Source organism: Macaca nemestrina, chromosome 14 (assembly GCF_043159975.1).
Source record: "Macaca nemestrina isolate mMacNem1 chromosome 14, mMacNem.hap1, whole genome shotgun sequence".
Lineage (NCBI taxonomy): Eukaryota > Metazoa > Chordata > Mammalia > Primates > Cercopithecidae > Macaca > Macaca nemestrina.
In genome coordinates, this window is record NC_092138.1 from 51,151,784 (window position 1) to 51,172,458 (window position 20,675).

At 38.7% G+C, this 20,675-nt stretch overlaps 1 protein-coding gene across 1 annotated transcript; it reads left to right on the forward strand.

Moving 5' to 3' along the window:
* The first annotated feature begins 18,155 nt into the window (after window positions 1–18,155).
* On the forward strand, window positions 18,156–19,231 carry LOC105498422 (interferon alpha-8). Its single transcript, XM_011770492.3, has one exon. The coding sequence runs from the start codon at window positions 18,215–18,217 to the stop codon at window positions 18,782–18,784; it is 570 nt and encodes a 189-aa protein (XP_011768794.2). The 5' UTR covers window positions 18,156–18,214; the 3' UTR covers window positions 18,785–19,231.
* The last annotated feature ends 1,444 nt before the right edge of the window (window positions 19,232–20,675 follow it).

The window sequence follows — 20,675 nt, forward strand, 5'->3', positions numbered from 1 at the left end:
TTTCCTTTTCCCCCGGGGTGCCCTGTCCACTGAAAGGTGGACAGTACTTTGTAAACTCACTTCCCATTTGTTCATGTTGGTGAGGAGGAGGTGGAGTTTGGAGTCTGACAAAAATCTAGGTTTTGAAACCTAGATTTGCCTTTTATTTACTAGATTGTTTTAGTTATATACACTCTGTTAGCATGTAGTTTTTTGGTAAATGAGATTATGGTGGGGGGATTAAATGAGTCCCTCAGAAAGGGGAAAATAATTTGTAGTTGCTATCATCATCATCATCATCATCACCACCATTTTTGATAAAGGCTGAAAGAAGCCTGTGTGATTTGTCTGTCAGGCCCTTGGTGGTCATGATCAGAGCAACACTGAAACATTTAATTAGTAATCAATTCGGGATTAATGTGCCATAAGAAAATAAAGGCAGCATCAAGGAATGTGTTCTTTATCCTCAAACAAATGCGGAGAATAAAAACTATTTTAATGAAACCTTGCCATATAACCATGATAACCTGAGATCTCTTCATCATGATATCATTCACGTAGCACCTGTAATACATTAGATTGTGACCCAATATTTCAAGTTTAAATCATATATGACAGACAAAATTATCAAGTATAATTATTAACCCTTTCTCTAAAAGAGGATCTCATATCTATACTCACAAGTAAAATCACAGATATTGAATCAATGAAAGGAGAGAAATGATGGCCTCAATTTGGCCCCATTTAAGAAAGGCACAGGGGTATGAATGAGAGAAAGAAACCCACAAGAAGTTGGAGGAGGGTACAAGAAAGAATACGCAGTTGTTTGGGGGGAAAAAAAACCACATTTGCTCAGAAGGAGCTACCATGATAAAAGTGACTCATGGAGTGAATGGTTAAAGAGCATTTAATTTTTATGTTTGTTTCCTTTAGAGACAGGTCTTGCTATGCTGCCCAGGCTGGAGTGCAGTGGCATTATCACAGTGCACTGCAGCCTTGAACTCCTGGGCTCAAGCTATCCTTCTGCCTTTTTCAAGAAACATAAGTAAAACTGAATTAGTTCCAGCTAGTAAAACTGCCAAAGTGTTTGGTGCATCTTTTTCATAGCCCTAGAAAGGGTTCCTACTGATTACTTACTCTATAAGACCTGTCACCTTTTCCAGAGTGCTCCACTACAGAAATAATACATTTCTCTTATTTACCAATATATTCACTAAATAAGTACATTACTTGAAAAGATATACTCAAAATATTTTGTGAAGCAATGAAATAAAACCATTTATGTTCTTTTTGAAATTGAAGGCAGATTAAAGGTTTGTGGACATTTAAAAAAAAACAAAAAAGAAAAAACAGAAGGCAAAGCTGACCATATTTATAAAGAATAAAATTTGAAGACAAGTATAATGAGATAAATTGTAATTGTTACAAACTACAAATGTAATTTCCTTATATTCAAAAGTACTGTACAATTTCTTCTTATTGAAAAAGTCTAACAAAAATGACTCAATACATTTTATTATAGAAGCAGAAGGAAAGTCTTTGAACTGAGCTTAAAGCAACATATTAACAGATGAGACCCAACTGACCAAAATGAAGTTTACATCTAAATCTCTTTTCCAAACTTCTGAGTTTTCTGATAAGCCTATTAGCACAGAGAAATAACTTACTGATTCTTACTTCTTTATTTCTGGTAGGACAATGTCCTGGGCACAGCAGCTATGTACTTTTCTTTTTCAGATACAGACTGGTCCCTTGGGAATAACCCATCACAGCCAGACTGGAGTTCTACTCAAGGTCTCTTCCATTTCCTGTTCCAAACAGCTCTCCAGAAATTCTAGCTACTGATCAAGCCCAGTGAGGAATTTCAGCCCTTTGTGCTGAAAACATTGGAGATCTGTTGGATCATCTCATGGACAATATTGGTGGCCTGAGCCTTTTGGAATTTAGTGCCATCCATCTGCTCCAGGAGAACCTTAAAACATTCTTGTCCTTCAGACAGGAAGAAAAGGAAGATTCTTCCATTTGGTGAAGAACTGTGAAGGTCTCCTGCTTCTGGCAGGCTGGGCCAGGTCATAGCTAAGGGTACAGAGAAAGCTGGAAAACATCATCCTCAGTGTCACTAGTGAAAAGGTTGGCAGGGCCACTGGTGGGATGCAGCTGGCTGGCCCTTGTGAGCCTTCACTCAGCTGTCTCAGCACTTTCTGGTTGTGAGACCATTACATAACCAGGCTAGGATTTTCAGTTTTTGTACTTATCTCAATTTTGTTTCCATTTTGTTCACTTTCTATTCTACTTATGGATTTCAGATAATGTCATGACCTCAACACTTCTTTTGTATTATAATCAAAATTAAACACTTCGAAAATGGCAGAAATCTCAATCTAACAGGATGTATTCATCCAAATGAGAACCAATGTTTAAACAAAAACCTGTCTGAGTCTTAATCTATTTCTCTTAAAATTCTAATAATGGTACTTAGAGGTTTTATCTTAGATGTCATTTTTACTTTTTTTTTTTTTTTTTTTTTTTGAGATAGAGTCTCTGTCACCTAGGCTGGAGTACAGTGGTGCGATCTCTGCTCATTGCAACCTCTGCCTCCTGGGTTCAAGCAATTCTCCTGCCTCAGCCTCCCAAGTAGCTGTGATACAGGAACCTGGCACCATGCCTGGCTAATTTTTCTGTATTTTTAGTAGAGACAGGGTTTCACCATGTTGGCCAGGCTGGTTTCGAACTCCTGACCTCAAGTGATCCGCTTGCCTCAGCCTCCCAAAATGCTAGGATTACAGGCATGAGCCACTGTGCCTGGCCCATTTTTACTTATTAAATTGCACTGAAATACATATTTCCTCACCTCTCTCCATTTCCCTTTTAAGGGGTTAATGCACTAGATTTGATTTCTTCCACCTTTCTTTACAGGAGCCACAAATCACAATCTACAGATCACGGGGCATAAAACTGGCATACCAATGGTTAACTCATCCAGTTGTCTTCATTCTGTCACTAAAAATGTGTTCACTGCATACATGGGACAAACAATGTGCTTGGCAATGTGGATTCAAGGATAATAAGACAGGAAGATAATTGCCCTCTAGGGAACAAAAGCCAGACATTAAAGATATGATTATGATTAATTAAGCACTAGCATTCTCAGTGCAGCCAAGAGGAAGTACTGAGAGCAAATCAAGAGGGGAGTTGGGAGGCAGTAGAAAGCTTCACTTTCTGACAAAATCTGAGACTCTTAGCAAGTTAAACATCAGATTTTTGTTTCCTCTTCTGAAAAATTTAGAATATTTTAGTAGTTGTCATGTTAGAAACTGTAAAGATTAAGTGAAATGAAGTTTGGAAATTACTGGCTGAGAATATGAACATGATAAATTATAGTGATGTGGTTTGGCTGTGTACCCACCCAAATCTCACCTTGAATTGTAATAATTCCCACATGTCAATGGTGGGGCCAGGTGGAGATAATTGAATCATGGGGGTGGTTTCTCCCATACTGTTCTTGTGGTAGTGAATAAGTCTCACGAGATCCAATGGTTTTATAAATGGGAGTTCTCCCTGCACAAGCTCTCTCTTGCCTGCCACCAGGTAAGACATGACTTTGTTCCTCATTCACCTTCTGCCATGATTGTGAGGCCTCCCCAGCCATGCGGAACTGTGAGTCAATTAAACTTCTTTCCTTTATAAATTACTCAGTCTTGGGTATGTCTTTAGTAGCAGCATGAGAACAGACTAATACAGATAGTAACCTTTAGTATAAATATAATCTATATAGTTTGAATTTGTGAACTATATAGAAAATACATATACATACAACCATATATTTATAATCTGTATAGTCCATATTCAACCAAGTCCATCCAAGAAAAGCTTTGATTGCAGCTCCCCTGACACTCTCAGGGTCTTGCACGCTGACGCCTCCTAAATGGAAACTCTAGGAGAGGAAATAGTCTGTAGGACTAGAAAATATTTTAAAAATGTTTATTCTGAGCCCATATGAGTGACCATATCCTGGAGAAGCAGTCTTAAGAGGTCCTGAAAAAGTGCACCCAAGGCGGTTGGGTTATAATTTGGTTTTAGACATTTCAGGGAGATACGAATTGCAGGTAAAATCATAAATCAATACATGGAAGGTATACATTGGTTTGGCCAGAAAAGGCAAGACATCTCAAAGTGGGGATTTAAAAGTCACAGGTGGGTTTCAGGGATTCTTTAGCTGGCAGTTGGTTGAAAGAGTTAAGCTTTGTCTAAAGACTTGAAGTCATTAGAAAGAATGCTTAAATTAAGACAAACGAGTCTACAATCTGCCATGCAAGGCTATGTGACAGTTAGGTTAGAAAGTGAGCCACATTTTACTGGGTTAATTTTTAAAAATCCATTTAAGGAGATTTTATGGTTTGCAGCGCATGACTCAACCCTTGCCTTGCATGGCCTTAGGTCTTGCTTATAATTTGCTATCTTATTGCCACAAAGAGTCTGTTTTGTCTTATTGTCTCTCTTATAACATTAATGCTGGCCAGTTGATGTCCAAACTCCAAAACGGAGGGGGATATAATGAGGCGTGTCCAACCTGTTTCCCATCATGGTTGAGAATTCAGTTAAGGTTTTCAGGGTCCCATTGGCCAAAAGGGGGCGTGTTCAGCCAATGGGTGGCTTAGTATTTTACTTTTATTTTTAGTTTATAACTATATATCTCTATATATGTAAGAATATGTAGTATATGTACTTACATTTTATATATTATGCGTTTTTAAATACATACATGTTATTTTATATAAAGTATATGCTGAAATATATAAATATGTTATATATAAGTATTTAAATGTACAGAAACACATAAAATAGATCAATATAAAAATATACATCCTTTATATATTTAAATATATATACTTAAATTATAAACTCAAATAGTATTTTAATACAGTATTAAAATTGGAAATTAATGCCTAAACATCAATGATGAGGCAAATATCAAAATTTTAAGTAAAGGCAGGAAATGTAAGAAGACCCTGAGGGTCTTACAAAGGAGAGGGGCCAGTGTAACAAATTATGGCAAACTCCACTCAGGCTTTAAAATTCTTACCCTAGAAAATAAAGTTCTGACCTGCTTCTCTATTCCTTGTAGGCAACACTGCTCATTTCTCTTTTCAGCAACACAAGTCAAGGTGGGGTCCTGAGGAAGGCCTTTCAGTAAACTAAAATTAAATAAAATTATCTCAGTGTCCCTGAGTCACCGGAAATGTCAAAGTAGGGATCTTGAAAGCATTGCTGAGCTTGCTTCCTTTAAAGCTAGGGAAGTAAGATCACAACATTCTTGTTTTGGTATAAAGTATTTAAAATAATGCTGTTGAGTTTTAATATACCTGAGTTGAGTTATGGTTTCAGCGATGTTGACGTCTGAAGCTGAAAGCTTAGCCCCTGGCACACCCTGGGGCAGGCACGGGCGCCTCTCTCCTCCTGGCTCGGTACGCGGCGTCCCCAGCCCCGGGCGCTCCCAGGACCCGTCCGCTCGCCCCAAGGTCCAGCGTGTCCCCTTCCCCAAGACGTCCCTGCCCCGCGCCCCCACACAAACGGAATCCCGAAGATTAAACCCGTGCGATCTCGAGCCCTCAAGTCCCGGAATCAACTGGTCCTTCCGTAAAACAAGTCTCACTAAAGTCTCTATGGGAAATAAAAGCCCTAAACCCAGGGGGAAATCCCGAAAATAAAAAGTGCCCTGCTGGCTACCTGAGGAAGATGTCTCAAGGGAGACCACGGCGGTGCTGCCTCCTCAACAGCAAAGGAGATTTTTTTACTCAGGTTGAAGCTGCACAAAGTTGGCGCGATAAGCCGCGACGACGTTTCCCTGGGGCTGCCGGACGCCCTGAAACTCAAACCCGCGGTTCCCAAATCCTGGGCATCGGGAAACGCCATTCTGGCGCCTTGCTGCGGCCGTGGTGCGCAGCGCTGGGAGCTTTGCGCTCTTTGCGTAGCAGGCCCGCGCCGACCTCGCGGCAGGCTAGTGGATCTCTGAAATAGCAGTGGCCCACACCTCCCTGGTAATGGCGGGAGTGATCGTTCTCATCTCCAGCGCTGCCTGCTCACTTGGGAGGGACAAGCCTTGGAACCATGGCTAGAAAAGAAGAAAGGCAGGAGGAAACCGCTGTGCTATTTACACAGCTGAAAAGTATCCCCTCTCAATCATGTTCTAATGACAGAACCCACTTCAAGTTTTCTAGGAAACGAGGAAATATCACCCAAATCCAGAAGACAGACATCCGTTTCCACCGTCAGCTCTCCAACAGATCTTCAGCCTCTTCCCCAGGGACGACACACTGGTTGCTTGGCGTAAGATCCTCCTCAATAAACGACTCTCCAGACCTGATCACAGCCTAGAACGACTGCAGCTGACAAAAGTAAATTTCTACAAAAGTAGAAAAATCTATCTTGTCTCTATTTAGGAATTGCTGTCTGGAAATATTTCCAAAGAATCATTCCCTATGTGAAGTAAAGGGAATAAGGCCTCTGTGCCTGGGAGGCTGTCAGAGGGGAAATTGAAGGGTGCTTTTCCCTCGTTAACAATCCTCAAAGAAAAGACAACAAATAAACAAGAAAGTTATTATATATTCATGACTCTCTCTAATCAATTACATTATTGTTTCCTGAGCCAAAAAAGCAAAGTCATCTCAGATTTTTTAACCAGCTAGAAAAATCTGAAACCAAAATCAGTAGATTATATCAAAATTATATTGTGTATTACAAATTTATAAAAAATGCAGAAAAGAACATGTATTAGTTTCTCAAGATGATCATTTATAATTTTATTTATCTGCTTAAATCTTTGAGGGGTATTTGCTATTTCCAAAGTTGGAAATTTAATTTTTTATGGAAAAGTTTCTTCAAGATAGTATTTTAAAAGACTTCGTCAGTTAAGTTGATGAGAGCTGCTGTAACAGATAAATAGAAAACAATTAGCATTTAGATCAATATGCAAATTTACCTTTCCTTCCTATAAAAGCTCAATGCAGGACTTCCTGCTCAGATGACTCTGGTTGGCTATTCAGGGATCTGAGTACCTTTTATTTTGTGGCTTTGCTATCGTCAACATAAAACCCCAAATGTAGCTGTGGTGCTTGAATCTATTTTAGTCAATTGCAAAGGTTAAACTGTGTGGTACATCACGTGTAGATGTTTTCACAGGCCAAGATGTTACAGGGCAAGAATCTCTTCCAACCAAATTAACTTGGCCTGGATTTATTCTCATAGGATACCAAGATACAAAGAAGTTGTGAAAGGGAGTCCAGTTGGGTGACTAGTAGGAGAAGAAGGAAAGTTCTTTGAATAAGATTAATCTTCATTTTTATAATATTTGTACAAATGCTGTTTTTAGAGGGAAAAAACAATGTTTTTGCTCACATACTCTATTAAAAACTCTTTCCAAAATCTATTTTAACAATTCAAACGCAGGGAAGTGGACACAGATGTCATTTATTAGAGTTTATGGCATCATTGACTCTTTGAAATAAATGGTTAAATTGGTTCCCAAAGGCATTGGCTAAAGTTGAAAAAAGGCCAAGAGTATGGGATAAGGCCTTGGAACACATTGTAAAGTTGAAATTGTTTCCTTATTGTCTGAGGAGACAAGGAAACTATGACAGATATCTCTGCAGGTACTTGAAGACCACTGAAAGAAAAGTGGAGAGGGAGTCTTCCATTTGTCCAAGTCATTATTTCTCATTCAGATATTCTAATTATTAAAAACACGAACTTGAAAATGATTCTACAATCAAATGACTGTTCTTTCTTGGAATATTCCACATAATTTTCAATTATAACTTCCAATGAAGAACCTTGAAGATTTTACAAATTATCTTTTGATTTATTTTCCTTTCAAATTACGTATTTAATATGAATTGATAATATTCTTTCCACTAATATTATAGTGATTACTCTTTTTCATAGATTTTGACTGAGCTCCTGAAATGATAGGGACTGGGCCAAGATGCCAGGGAACAAGGTTGGATAAGATGATATATCTGTCCATAAGTATCTTATGGAGTCCTGATAAAATATTCTAAAGAGAAAATAGGTCAGATCACTAAAGGCGACATCTGTGACAGCAAAAAAAGAGAAAATTATAACCATGCATAAAGAAGAATAAGAACACTACCAGGCAAAAACATCTGACCAAGGACTCAAAATCCAAAATCTTGGTTTTTTCCACCTGAAGTAGCACTTTGAATATTACATGCCAAATTTTGGAAATCAAACAGAAATGGACCCCACTATTGCATGGAAAATGGATGGAGATAACAAGAAGCAAATGGTCCCTTATTTTTTGTATGAGGAGAATCTTAAAAAATCACTGGATAAGATGACATAATTATCACATTAAGACACACCTAAAAAAATGGAAGGCCAAACGGAAAGAGTAAAGGCATAGTTTGCTCCAATTCTATGCCCATTTTTAGCAAACATCTTTCCACCTATGCAAACACATTTTTTTTTCCAACCCCTTTTCTTTTTTTTTTTTTTTTAATTTATTTATTATTATTATACTTTAGGTTGTAGGGTACATGTGCATAACGTGCAGGTTTGTTACATATGTATACTTGTGCCATGTTGGTGTGCTGCACCCATCAACTCTTCATTTACATCAGGTATAACTCCCAATGCAATCCCTCCCACCTCCCACCTCCCCATGATAGGCCCCTGTGTGTGATGTTCCCCTTCCTGAGTCCAAGTGATCTCATTGTTCAGTTCCCACCTATGAGTGAGAACATGCGGTGTTTGGTTTTCTGTTCTTGTGATAGTTTGCTAAGAATGATGGTTTCCAGCTGCATCCATGTCCCTACAAAGGACACAAACTCATCCTTTTTGATGGCTGCATAGTATTCCATGGTGTATATGTGCCACATTTTCTTAATCCAATCTGTCACTGATGGACATTTGGGTTGATTCCAAGTCTTTGCTATTGTGAATAGTGCTGCAATAAACATACGTGTGCATGTGTCTTTATAGCAGCATAATTTATAATCCTTTGGGTATATACCCAGTAATGGGATGGCTGGGTCATATGGTATATCTAGTTCTAGATCCTTGAGGAATCGCCATACTGTTTTCCATAATGGTTGAACTAGTTTACAATCCCACCAACAGTGTAAAAGTGTTCCTATTTCTCCACATCCTCTCCAGCACCTGTTGTTTCCTGACTTTTTAATGATCGCCATTCTAACTGGTGTGAGATGGTATCTCATTGTGGTTTTGATTTGCATTTCTCTGATGGCCAGTGATGATGAGCATTTTTTCATGTGTCTGTTGGCTGTATGAATGTCTTCTTTTGAGAAATGTCTGTTCATATCCTTTGCCCACTTTTTGATGGGGTTGTTTGTTTTTTTCTTGTAAATTTGTTTGAGTTCTTTGTAGGTTCTGGATATTAGCCCTTTGTCAGATGAGTAGATTGCAAAAATTTTCTCCCATTCTGTAGGTTGCCTGTTCACTCTGATGGTAGTTTCTTTTGCTGTGCAGAAGCTCTTTAGTTTAATGAGATCCCATTTGTCAATTTTGGCTTTTGCTGCCGTTGCTTTTGGTGTTTTAGACATGAAGTCTTTGCCCATGCCTATGTCCTGAATGGTACTACCTAGGTTTTCCTCTAGGATTTTTATGGTATTAGGTCTAACATTTAAGTCTCTAATCCATCTTGAATTAATTTTCGTATAAGGAGTAAGAAAAGGATCCAGTTTCAGCTTTCTACTTATGGCTAGCCAATTTTCCCAGCACCATTTATTAAATAGGGAATCCTTTCCCCATTTCTTGTTTCTCTCAGGTTTGTCAAAGATCAGATGGCTGTAGATGTGTGGTATTATTTCTGAGGACTCTGTTCTGTTCCATTGGTCTATATCTCTGTTTTGGTACCAGTACCATGCTGTTTTGGTTACTGTAGCCTTGTAGTATAGTTTGAAGTCAGGTAGCGTGATGCCTCCAGCTTTGTTCTTTTGACTTAGGATTGTCTTGGAGATGCGGGCTCTTTTTTGGTTCCATATGAACTTTAAAGCAGTTTTTTCCAATTCTGTGAAGAAACTCATTGGTAGCTTGATGGGGATGGCATTGAATCTATAAATTACCTTGGGCAGTATGGCCATTTTCACGATATTGATTCTTCCTATCCATGAGCATGGTATGTTCTTCCATTTGTTTGTGTCCTCTTTTATTTCACTGAGCAGTGGTTTGTAGTTCTCCTTGAAGAGGTCCTTTACATCCCTTGTAAGTTGGATTCCTAGGTATTTTATTCTCTTTGAAGCAATTGTGAATGGAAGTTCATTCCTGATTTGGCTCTCTGTTTGTCTGTTACTGGTGTATAAGAATGCTTGTGATTTTTGCACATTAATTTTGTATCCTGAGACTTTGCTGAAGTTGCTTATCAGCTTAAGGAGATTTTGGGCTGAGACAATGGGGTTTTCTAAATATACAATCATGTCATCTGCAAACAGGGACAGTTTGACTTCTTCTTTTCCTAACTGAATACCCTTGATTTCTTTCTCTTGCCTAATTGCCCTAGCCAGAACTTCCAACACTATGTTGAATAGGAGTGGTGAGAGAGGGCATCCCTGTCTTGTGCCAGTTTTCAAAGGGAATTTTTCCAGTTTTTGCCCATTCAGTATGATATTGGCTGTGGGTTTGTCATAAATAGCTCTTATTATTTTGAGGTACGTTCCATCAATACCGAATTTCTTGAGCGTTTTTAGCATGAAGGGCTGTTGAATTTTGTCAAAAGCCTTTTCTGCATCTATTGAGATAATCATGTGGTTCTTGTCTTTGGTTCTGTTTATATGCTGGATTATGTTTATTGATTTGCGAATGTTGAACCAGCCTTGCATCCCAGGGATGAAGCCCACTTGATCATGGTGGATAAGCTTTTTGATGTGTTGCTGAATCCGGTTTGCCAGTATTTTATTGAGGATTTTTGCATCGATGTTCATCAGGGATATTGGTCTAAAATTCTCTTTTTTTGTTGTGTCTCTGCCAGGCTTTGGTATCAGGATGATGTTGGCCTCATAAAATGAGTTAGGGAGGATTCCCTCTTTTTCTATTGATTGGAATAGTTTCAGAAGGAATGGTACCAACTCCTCCTTGTATCTCTGGTAGAATTCAGCTGTGAATCCATCTGGTCCTGGACTTTTTTTGGTTGGTAGGCTATTAATTATTGCCTCAATTTCAGAGCCTGCTATTGGTCTATTCAGGGATTCAACTTCTTCCTGGTTTAGTCTTGGAAGAGTGTAAGTGTCCAGGAAATTATCCATTTCTTCTAGATTTTCCAGTTTATTTGCGTAGAGGTGTTTATAGTATTCTCTGATGGTAGTTTGTATTTCTGTGGGGTCGGTGGTGATATCCCCTTTATCATTTTTAATTGCGTCGATTTGATTCTTCTCTCTTTTCTTCTTTATTAGTCTTGCTAGTGGTCTGTCAATTTTGTTGATCTTTTCAAAAAACCAACTCCTGGATTCATTGATTTTTTGGAGAGTTTTTTGTGTCTCTATCTCCTTCAGTTCTGCTCTGATCTTAGTTATTTCTAGCCTTCTGCTAGCTTTCGAATGTGTTTGCTCTTGCTTCTCTAGTTCTTTTAATTGCGATGTTAGAGTGTCAATTTTAGATCTTTCCTGCTTTCTCTTCTGGGCATTTAGTGCTATAAATTTCCCTCTACACACTGCTTTAAATGTGTCCCAGAGATTCTGGTATGTTGTATCTTTGTTCTCATTGGTTTCAAAGAACATCTTTATTTCTGCCTTCATTTCGTTATGTACCCAGTAGTCATTCAGGAGCAGGTTGTTCAGTTTCCATGTAGTTGAGCGGTTTTGATTGAGTTTCTTAGTCCTGAGTTGTAGTTTGATTGCACTGTGGTCTGAGAGACAGTTTGTTATAATTTCTGTTCTTGTACATTTGCTGAGGAGTGCTTTACTTCCAATTACGTGGTCGATTTTGGAGTAAGTACGATGTGGTGCTGAGAAGAATGTATATTCTGTTGATTTGGGGTGGAGAGTTCTATAGATGTCTATTAGGTCTGCTTGCTGCAGAGATGAGTTCAATTCCTGGATATCCTTGTTAACTTTCTGTCTCGTTGATCTGTCGAATGTTGACAGTGGAGTGTTGAAGTCTCCCATTATTATTGTATGGGAGTCTAAGTCTCTTTGTAAGTCTCTAAGGACTTGCTTTATGAATCTGGGTGCTCCTGTATTGGGTGCATATATATTTAGGATAGTTAGCTCTTCCTGTTGAATTGATCCCTTAACCATTATGTAATGGCCTTCTTTGTCTCTTTTGATCTTTGATGGTTTAAAGTCTGTTTTATCAGAGACTAGTATTGCAACCCCCCCTTTTTTTGTTCTCCATTTGCTTGGTAAATCTTCCTCCATCCCTTTATTTTGAGCCTATGTATGTCTCTGCGTGTGAGATGGGTCTCCTGAATACAGCAGACTGATGGGTCTTGACTCTTTATCCAGTTTGCCAGTCTGTGTCTTTTAATTGGAGCATTTAGTCCATTTACATTTAAGGTTAAGATTGTTATGTGTGAACTTGATCCTGCCATTATGATATTAACTGGTTATTTTGCTCGTTAGTTGATGCAGTTTCTTCCTAGCCTCGATGGTCTTTACATTTTGGCATGTTTTTGCAATGGCTGGTACCGGTTGTTCCTTTCCATGTTTAGTGCTTCCTTCAGGGTCTCTTGTAAGGCAGGCCTAGTGGTGACAAAATCTCTAAGCATTTGCTTATCTGTAAAGGATTTTATTTCTCCTTCACTTATGAAACTTAGTTTGGCTGGATATGAAATTCTGGGTTTAAAATTCTTTTCTTTAAGAATGTTGAATATTGGCCCCCACTCTCTTCTGGCTTGGAGAGTTTCTGCCAAGAGATCTGCTGTTAGTCTGATGGGCTTCCCTTTGTGGGTAACCCGACCTTTCTCTCTGGCTGCCCTTAAGATTTTTTCCTTCATTTCAACTTTGGTGAATCTGGCAATTATGTGTCTTGGAGTTACTCTTCTCGAGGAGTATCTTTGTGGCGTTCTCTGTATTTCCTGGATTTGAATGTTGGCCTGCCCTACTAGGTTGGGGAAGTTCTCCTGGATGATATCCTGAAGAGTGTTTTCCAACTTGGTTCCATTTTCCCCCTCACTTTCAGGCACCCCAATCAGATGTAGATTTGGTCTTTTTACATAATCCCATACTTCTTGCAGGCTTTGTTCATTTCTTTTTCTTCTTTTTTCTTTTGGTTTCTCTTCTCACTTCATTTCATTCATTTGATCTTCAATCGCAGATACTCTTTCTTCCAGTTGATCGAGTCGGTTACTGAAGCTTGTGCATTTGTCACGTATTTCTCGTGTCATGGTTTTCATCTCTTTCATTCGTTTATGACCTTCTCTGCATTAATTACTCTAGCCATCAATTCTTCCACTTTTTTTTCAAGATTTTTAGTTTCTTTGCGCTGGGTACGTAATTCCTCCTTTAGCTCTGAGAAATTTGATGGACTGAAGCCTTCTTCTCTCATCTCATCAAAGTCATTCTCCGTCCAGCTTTGATCCGTTGCTGGCGATGAGCTGTGCTCCTTTGCCGGGGGAGATGCGCTCTTATTTTTTGAATTTCCAGCTTTTCTGCCCTGCTTTTTCCCCATCTTTGTGGTTTTATCTGCCTCTGGTCTTTGATGATGGTGATGTACTGATGGGGTTTTGGTGTAGGTGTCCTTCCTGTTTGATAGTTTTCCTTCTAACAGTCAGGACCCTCAGCTGTAGGTCTGTTGGAGATTGCTTGAGGTCCACTCCAGATCTTGTTTGCCTGGGTATCAGCAGCAGAGGCTGCAGAAGATAGAATATTTCTGAACAGCGAGTGTACCTGTCTGATTCTTGCTTTGGAAGCTTCCTCTCAGGGGTGTACTCCACCCTGTGAGGTGTGGGGTGTCAGACTGCCCCTAGTGGGGGATGTCTCCCAGTTAGGCTACTCAGGGGTCAGGGACCCACTTGAGCAGGGAGTCTGTCCCTTCTCAGATCTCAACCTCCATGTTGGGAGATCCACTGCTCTCTTCAAAGCTGTCAGACAGAGTCGTTTGCGTCTGCAGAGGTTTCGGCTGTGTTTGTTATTGCCCTGTCCCCAGAGGTGGATTCTACAGAGACAGGCAGGTTTCCTTGAGCTGCTGTGAGCTCCACCCAGCTCGAGCTTCCCAGCAGCTTTGTTTACCTACTTAAGCCTCAGCAATGGCGGGCACCCCTCCCCCAGCCTCACTGCTGCCTTGCCGGTAGATCACAGACTGCTGTGCTAGCAATGAGGGAGGCTCCGTGGGTGTGGGACCCTCCCGGCCAGGTGTGGGATATGATCTCCTGGTGTGCCTGTTTGCTTAAAGCGCAGTATTGGGGTGGGAGTTACCCGATTTTCCAGGTGTTGTGTGTCTCAGTTCCCCTGGCTCGGAAAAGGGATTCCCTTCCCCCTTGCGCTTCCCAGGTGAGGCAATGCCTCGCCCTGCTTCAGCTCTCGCTGGTCGGGCTGCAGCAGCTGACCAGCACCGATCATCCGGCACTCCCCAGTCAGATGAACCCAGTACCTCAGTTGAAAATGCAGAAATCACTGGTCTTCTGTGTCGCTCGCGCTGGGAGTTGGAGACTGGAGCTGTTCCTATTCGGCCATCTTGCTCCGCCCCCTCCAACCCCTTTTCTTTAGTTCTCTCCATATATTGCCCAGTTTCTCAGAACAAGTGGTAAAATTAACTCAGCAGCAAACTCTGCGGGCCTGCAACATAAAAAGCATCAACCAGCTGGCAAGTCAGGTGACTCCGACTTTGGTATCACAGTCCTCTTGCTATAATACACTGGACTCTCCTCATTTCTCCAGAAGTCCTTTCATTCCCACTTTTAATCCTTTTAGTGAGCCCTTCTAGATGTGATCTCCCTGAACTCTGAGCCTTAGTTCATTGGTTTAGTTCTGATTTAGCTGATGTCTCTAGCTTGTCATGACTTAGTCTTAAACTTGTGCTAAGATAGAAATCTAAAGCCTTATGAATATTTGAATAAAAGGATGGACATATGCAGGGTTTTACAGAGTTGTTTATGAATATATTACTAGGGCAAACAAAGAGTTTTGCAACTACATTCAAGTTTATGAATATACATTCTCAAGAAAACAAAACTAGTATATAACATGTAAATAAATTGGGGCCCATCTTTATTATAATGTAACATATCAGGCATAAACAAATAGGGCTTTTCAGTGAAGGAGAGGGTGAATGAGCTGAAAAGAAAAAGCTTGACCTTCTTTATGTGGGACTATACTAAGAAAACATTGACCGGCGTCTAGAAACCAGCTTTGGGTCTTGTGGCCAGAAATAATTCCCAGGGAGCATGTAAGAACTGAGGATTTAGAGTCAGATGTTCTGGGTTTGAATTGTGGCTCCACAACTCAATAGCTCCCTGTGCTTCTGTGTTTTCCTTTTGTAAAAGGGGACAATAGTACAACCTGTCAGTGTCTGCTTTGGTCACTGATATCTCTAGCAACTAAGTAGGAATGGGCATATAGTAGATGTTCAATAAATATGAAAATGAGGGTATATCTCACTGAATGAAGTGAAAACAGTTTTTGTAAGTGCTAAGAACAATATCCGATTGATAAGAAATACAATAAAATTTAGCAACTTTTTCTTATTAGTATTGTCATTATTGTCCTTTTTATTAAGTCAAGAGAAGTTTCCTTTGAAATCATCTATTCCCTGGCTTCTTGTTAGATAGATATATTAGTCAGAGTTCTCCAGAGGGACAGAACTAATAGGATATATTTATATATAAGAGGGAGTTTATTAAGGAGAATTGACTCACACGATCACAAGGTAAAGTCCTACCATAGGCAGTCTGCAGGTTGAGAAGCAAGGAAGCCAGTGGTGGATCAGTCCGAGTCCCAAAACCTCCCAAGTAGAGAAGTCGACAGTGCAGCCTTTAGTCTGTGGCCAAAGGCCTGAGACCCCCTTCCAAATCACTGGTGTAAGTCCAAGAGTCCAAAAGCTTAAGAACTTGGAGTCTGATTTCAAAGTCAGGAAGCATCCATCAGAAAGATGAAGGCCAGAAGACTCAGCAAGTCTCCTCTTCCATCTTCTCCTCCCTGCTTAATTCTAGCCATGTTGGCAGTTAATTAGATGGTGCCCACAGTGACTGAGTGTGAGTCTGCCTCTCCCAGTCCACTGACTCAAATTTTAATCTCCTTTGGCAATACCCTCATAGACACACCTAGGAACAACAGTTTGCATCCTGCAGTTCAATCAAGATAACACTCAATGTTAACCATCACAACAGATAATATGAGATATATTGATCTTCTGAGTTGATCCATCTACTAGTGGAGAACTTGAGATAATTATATTTGTCCATTCTACAGAGAGAATATTGTACTCTCACAAATTTGCCTTTCTAGTGCACAATATCTTGTGTTTGGTTCATCACCCTCAACAGTCTAGTAAGGCTGAATTCACTAAAGCTGAAAACACCCCTCTGGACCAGTAATGATTAATTTTCTTTGAGCTCCTGCCCATTTGCTACCTTTGATCTACATCTCTCCCACCATTTTGCTTCTGCTCTTCCCCACCCCTTAATGTCCATCTAACCTGGGCTGAATATCCAAGTTATATTTTTTTAGTTTTTTTTCTCCGGTGGGATATTACTTCCATTCTTACATTTTTATCACATTTAGATATACATTTGTTTTCTTTTTGTTCTCATTTATTGGGATACAAAAAAGCAACAACTTTTGCTTTCTGTGAAAAAGGAAATGAGAAAGATATCTGGTATCTTGCGTGCTATGTAGAACAATTGTATACATCATTTACTCTATCATACTTAGATATTATTACTGACCTTAGGAAACAGATGGCTTTTTTTATTTTATAAGAATGAACTAGAATTGGGATGTCCCCAGGTTCTTTGGGAAATCTAAACGTTAATGCAAAAATTGTTTTGAAAAATTAAATTGATGTTTTCTCGATTGTGTATTCTCATTGGGGATGATATTGCTCCTAAGGGTACAAACCTTAGTTCTTGTGGTGTGAACATATTGTAGATATTATATTCGTTTATGGCCCCTCAATGCCGAACTCTAACAAAACCTTATCCTTTAGTATTTATTTTCTTTCACTTGGTTTTCTTATGTATTACATGAAAAAGATTGATAGTGAGTTCATGGAAGATACACAAAATGTATGTGAGATTAATGCTGCAAACCAATGTGAAATAGATGGTTGTCATTGGTGGACTTTCTCTCCACTATGTGCTCAATCTCAGAGTCATACCATGTGATGTGGTCTCCGTTGGCATATGAATAGGCTGCCATTGGCTGTCTTGGGTATGTAGCTTATGTTTGATCCTCAGTGCTTTCAAGTGTATTGTACTCTTTTATACAAATGCTCTTATTTTATTATTAAATTGTATAAAACATTTTCAAACATCAATACTTACAGCAAGTGCTGAAAAGAAAAATATGTTGACAATATCTGGATGAAAATCTAGCAGTTAGTGAAGGTAAAAATTATTTTCTATATGAAGCAATACTAAAAGTTAAGTATGATAAATTAAATGTTATAGGAATAATTTAATTTTAAATAGGCCCTTAGCAGTTTTGTGAGATTTTTAAGTATTTTTATTCTATTGGTATTACATATTTTTATATAAGTATTTTTATTATATTGGTATTATATATTTTCATATATTATAACTTTGCATGTTTCACTTGATTCATTAATATTTATATAAGTAAATATACTAGAAGTCACTCAGCAAATAACTTTTATAAAGTTAAATGCCAATAGTTTTTATATTTAACTTTTAACATAAAATTTGTACTTAATGCTGCATTGCATAAAAAAGTAAACTGTCCACTTTGCTTTTTAAAGTGGATAGGAATGCAGTACATCCATATATGCACTTAATATATCTATGTTATTAAATTATCAGGAGGGGTTTACTTAGAAAAAAATTATCAAACAGGACTCTGGAGGTTGAGAAAGGGAATGCAGTAATGAAAAGAAAACTGGTTGAGAAACACTTCCTTAAGCCCATGTAGAGAGTGCATAAAGGAAAGCAAAAACAGAAGTAGAAAAAAAATGCAGTAGCGTTCAGAAAATGGAAGTGAGTATGTTCCCTATATAAGGCCGTGTACAAACCAAAGTCTTCAGAGATCCTGGAGCCCAAAGTTAAGGGTCATCCATCTGAACCAGCTCAGCAGCATCCGCAACATCTACAATGGCCTTGACCTTTTATTTACTGATGGCCCTAGTGGTGCTCAGCTACAAGCCATTCAGCTCTCTGGGCTGTGATCTGCCTCAGACCCACAGCCTGGGTTACAGGAGGCCCTTGGTGCTCCTGGCACAAATGAGAAGAATCTCTCCTTTCTCCTGCCTGAAGGACAGACATGACTTTGAATTACCCCAGGAGGAGTTTGATGACAAAAACTTCCAGAAGGCTCAAGCCATCTCTGTCCTCCATGAGATAATCCAGCAGACCTTCAACCTCTTCAACACAAAGAATTCATCTGCTGCTTTCAATGAGACCCTTCTAGTTGAATTCTACATCGAACTTGACCAGCAGCTGAATGACCTGGAGTCCTGTGTGATGCAGGAAGTAGGGGTGACAGAGACTCACCTGATGTACGAGGACTCCATCCTGGCTGTGAAGAAATACTTCCGAAGAATCACTCTCTATCTGACAGAGAAGAAATACAGCCCTTGTGCCTGGGAGGTTGTCAGAGCAGAAATCATGAGATCCTTCTCTTTATCAATCAACTTGCAAAAAAGATTGAAGAGTAAGGAATAAGACCTGGTGCAACATGGAAATGATTCTTATAGACTAATACGGCAGCTCACACTTCCAAAGTTGTGCTCTTTCAAAGACTCTTGTTTCTGCTGTAACCATGCCATGAGTTGAATCAAATATGTCAAGTATTTTCAGGAGTGTTAAGCAACATCCTGTTCATCTGTATGGGCACTAGTCCCTTACAGATGACCATGCTGATGGATCTATTCATCTATTTATTTAAATCTTTATTTAGTTAACTATTTATAGGACTTAAATTAGTTTTGTTCATATTATATTATGTGGACTTTTACATTGTGAATTGTGTAACAAAAATATGTTCTTTATATTTATTATTTTGCCTTGTTTATTAAATTTTTATTATAGAAAAATTCTTATATTTATTTATTTATTCTTTAAAATTTAACTCCAAACCTGATTGTGCAAACTGATTAAAGAATGGATGGTACGATTCCTTTATCCATGCTTAGTACGTTCAAATTATAAGTAAAAATGAACTTTGTCTAAATTAAGTTGTATGTTGCCCTCAAGATATCCAGGTGAACATAACAAATACAATTCCTGCTCTCTCATATCTTTGTTTTTTGTAGGGAAAGAAACCTAAAAACAGTAATCATACTTAATATCAGTTATGTCTAATGCCATAATGAGAAGAAAGAACCAATGAATTTATCTCCCCAGAAGGTAGACCAAGGCATGTGAGGAAATAAAACTAAATGCAGAGATATCCTCTACATGCTAACTGGTAGACATCTAAGCACAATTGTGCACTGCCAGTTGGATATATGAGTTTGCAATTAATAAAGAATGCAATTGCTAGAGGTTCATATGCGGTAACTGAAATGGAGGAGCTCATGTTGGGAGAGAGTGTTGAGGGAGAAAATGGCTTAAACATGATTCTGAGGACCTTCCAAAGTTAAGGAAGGAAAGAAAAGAGCCACAAAGAAACAGATGGAAAGGCCACACATTAGAAGGACAACAGGAGAAAATACTAGGAAAAAAAGTTTAAGAAAATTAATATTCTGAAAAGAGTTATCAGTAGAGTCCCAGAAGGTATACATTGAAACTGTCCACTACCTTGGGAAAACAGATGACACTGGCAAGCTTATGAGAGTTATTATGGTAAAATAAATCAGAACAAACCACACTGTAGCAGCTGGAAGTGTAAATAAGAGAAGTTAGTGACTCTGAAGAGGGTGAAAAAATAGGATGTGATGGGGGAAAGAAAGAACGTGGGTTACCTTTTCTGTGCATAGTATTTCCTTTGTCAATATTTTTTTCTGGATAGATTTCATATAACTGATGTACTAGCAAATCATATTAATATATTTAATATATTATTTTAAATCATGGTATATTATTTATAATTATAATTTATTCTTGTTTTAATTAATACTACTTTGACTGTTAGTAAGCTGCCTAGTTTCTGTTAACTTGTTAGGGAGTAAGAGATAACTAATTCAATCCTTCACCAAAATAATTAATGATGATGATATAATGACACCTGGAAGTTTTGGCCTTATTTGTTGTTAGTTAACTTCCACTGTTGCCACACTGGTTTAGTACAGTTCTTCTGCAGCTTTATAATCCATCTTAATTTCTTGTAGTGCTAGATATAAGAAGACCTTTTATGTTACACTTTGGTAATTCTTCCTGATTTCATGAATATTGTAGTCTTTGTCAATCCAGAAAGAACCGAATTACTATGGACATAAAGACTGACAAACATCCCTCACAAAATAAAAGTGGGAAACAATCAGAGACTTTCTTTCTCAATACCTAAGGTAAAGAAAAAAACTGGTCAACACCAAGTGAAAATACATGAACCATGGATATTCAGAAAACAAGGAAGACTTGTGTATAATTGTGTATAATTCATGAATAAAAGGAG

Excerpts from the sequence above, each read along its gene's own strand:
- LOC105498422 (XM_011770492.3), top strand. The coding sequence starts at position 18,215 with ATGGCCTTGACCTTTTATTTACTGATGGCCCTAGTGGTGCTCAGCTAC.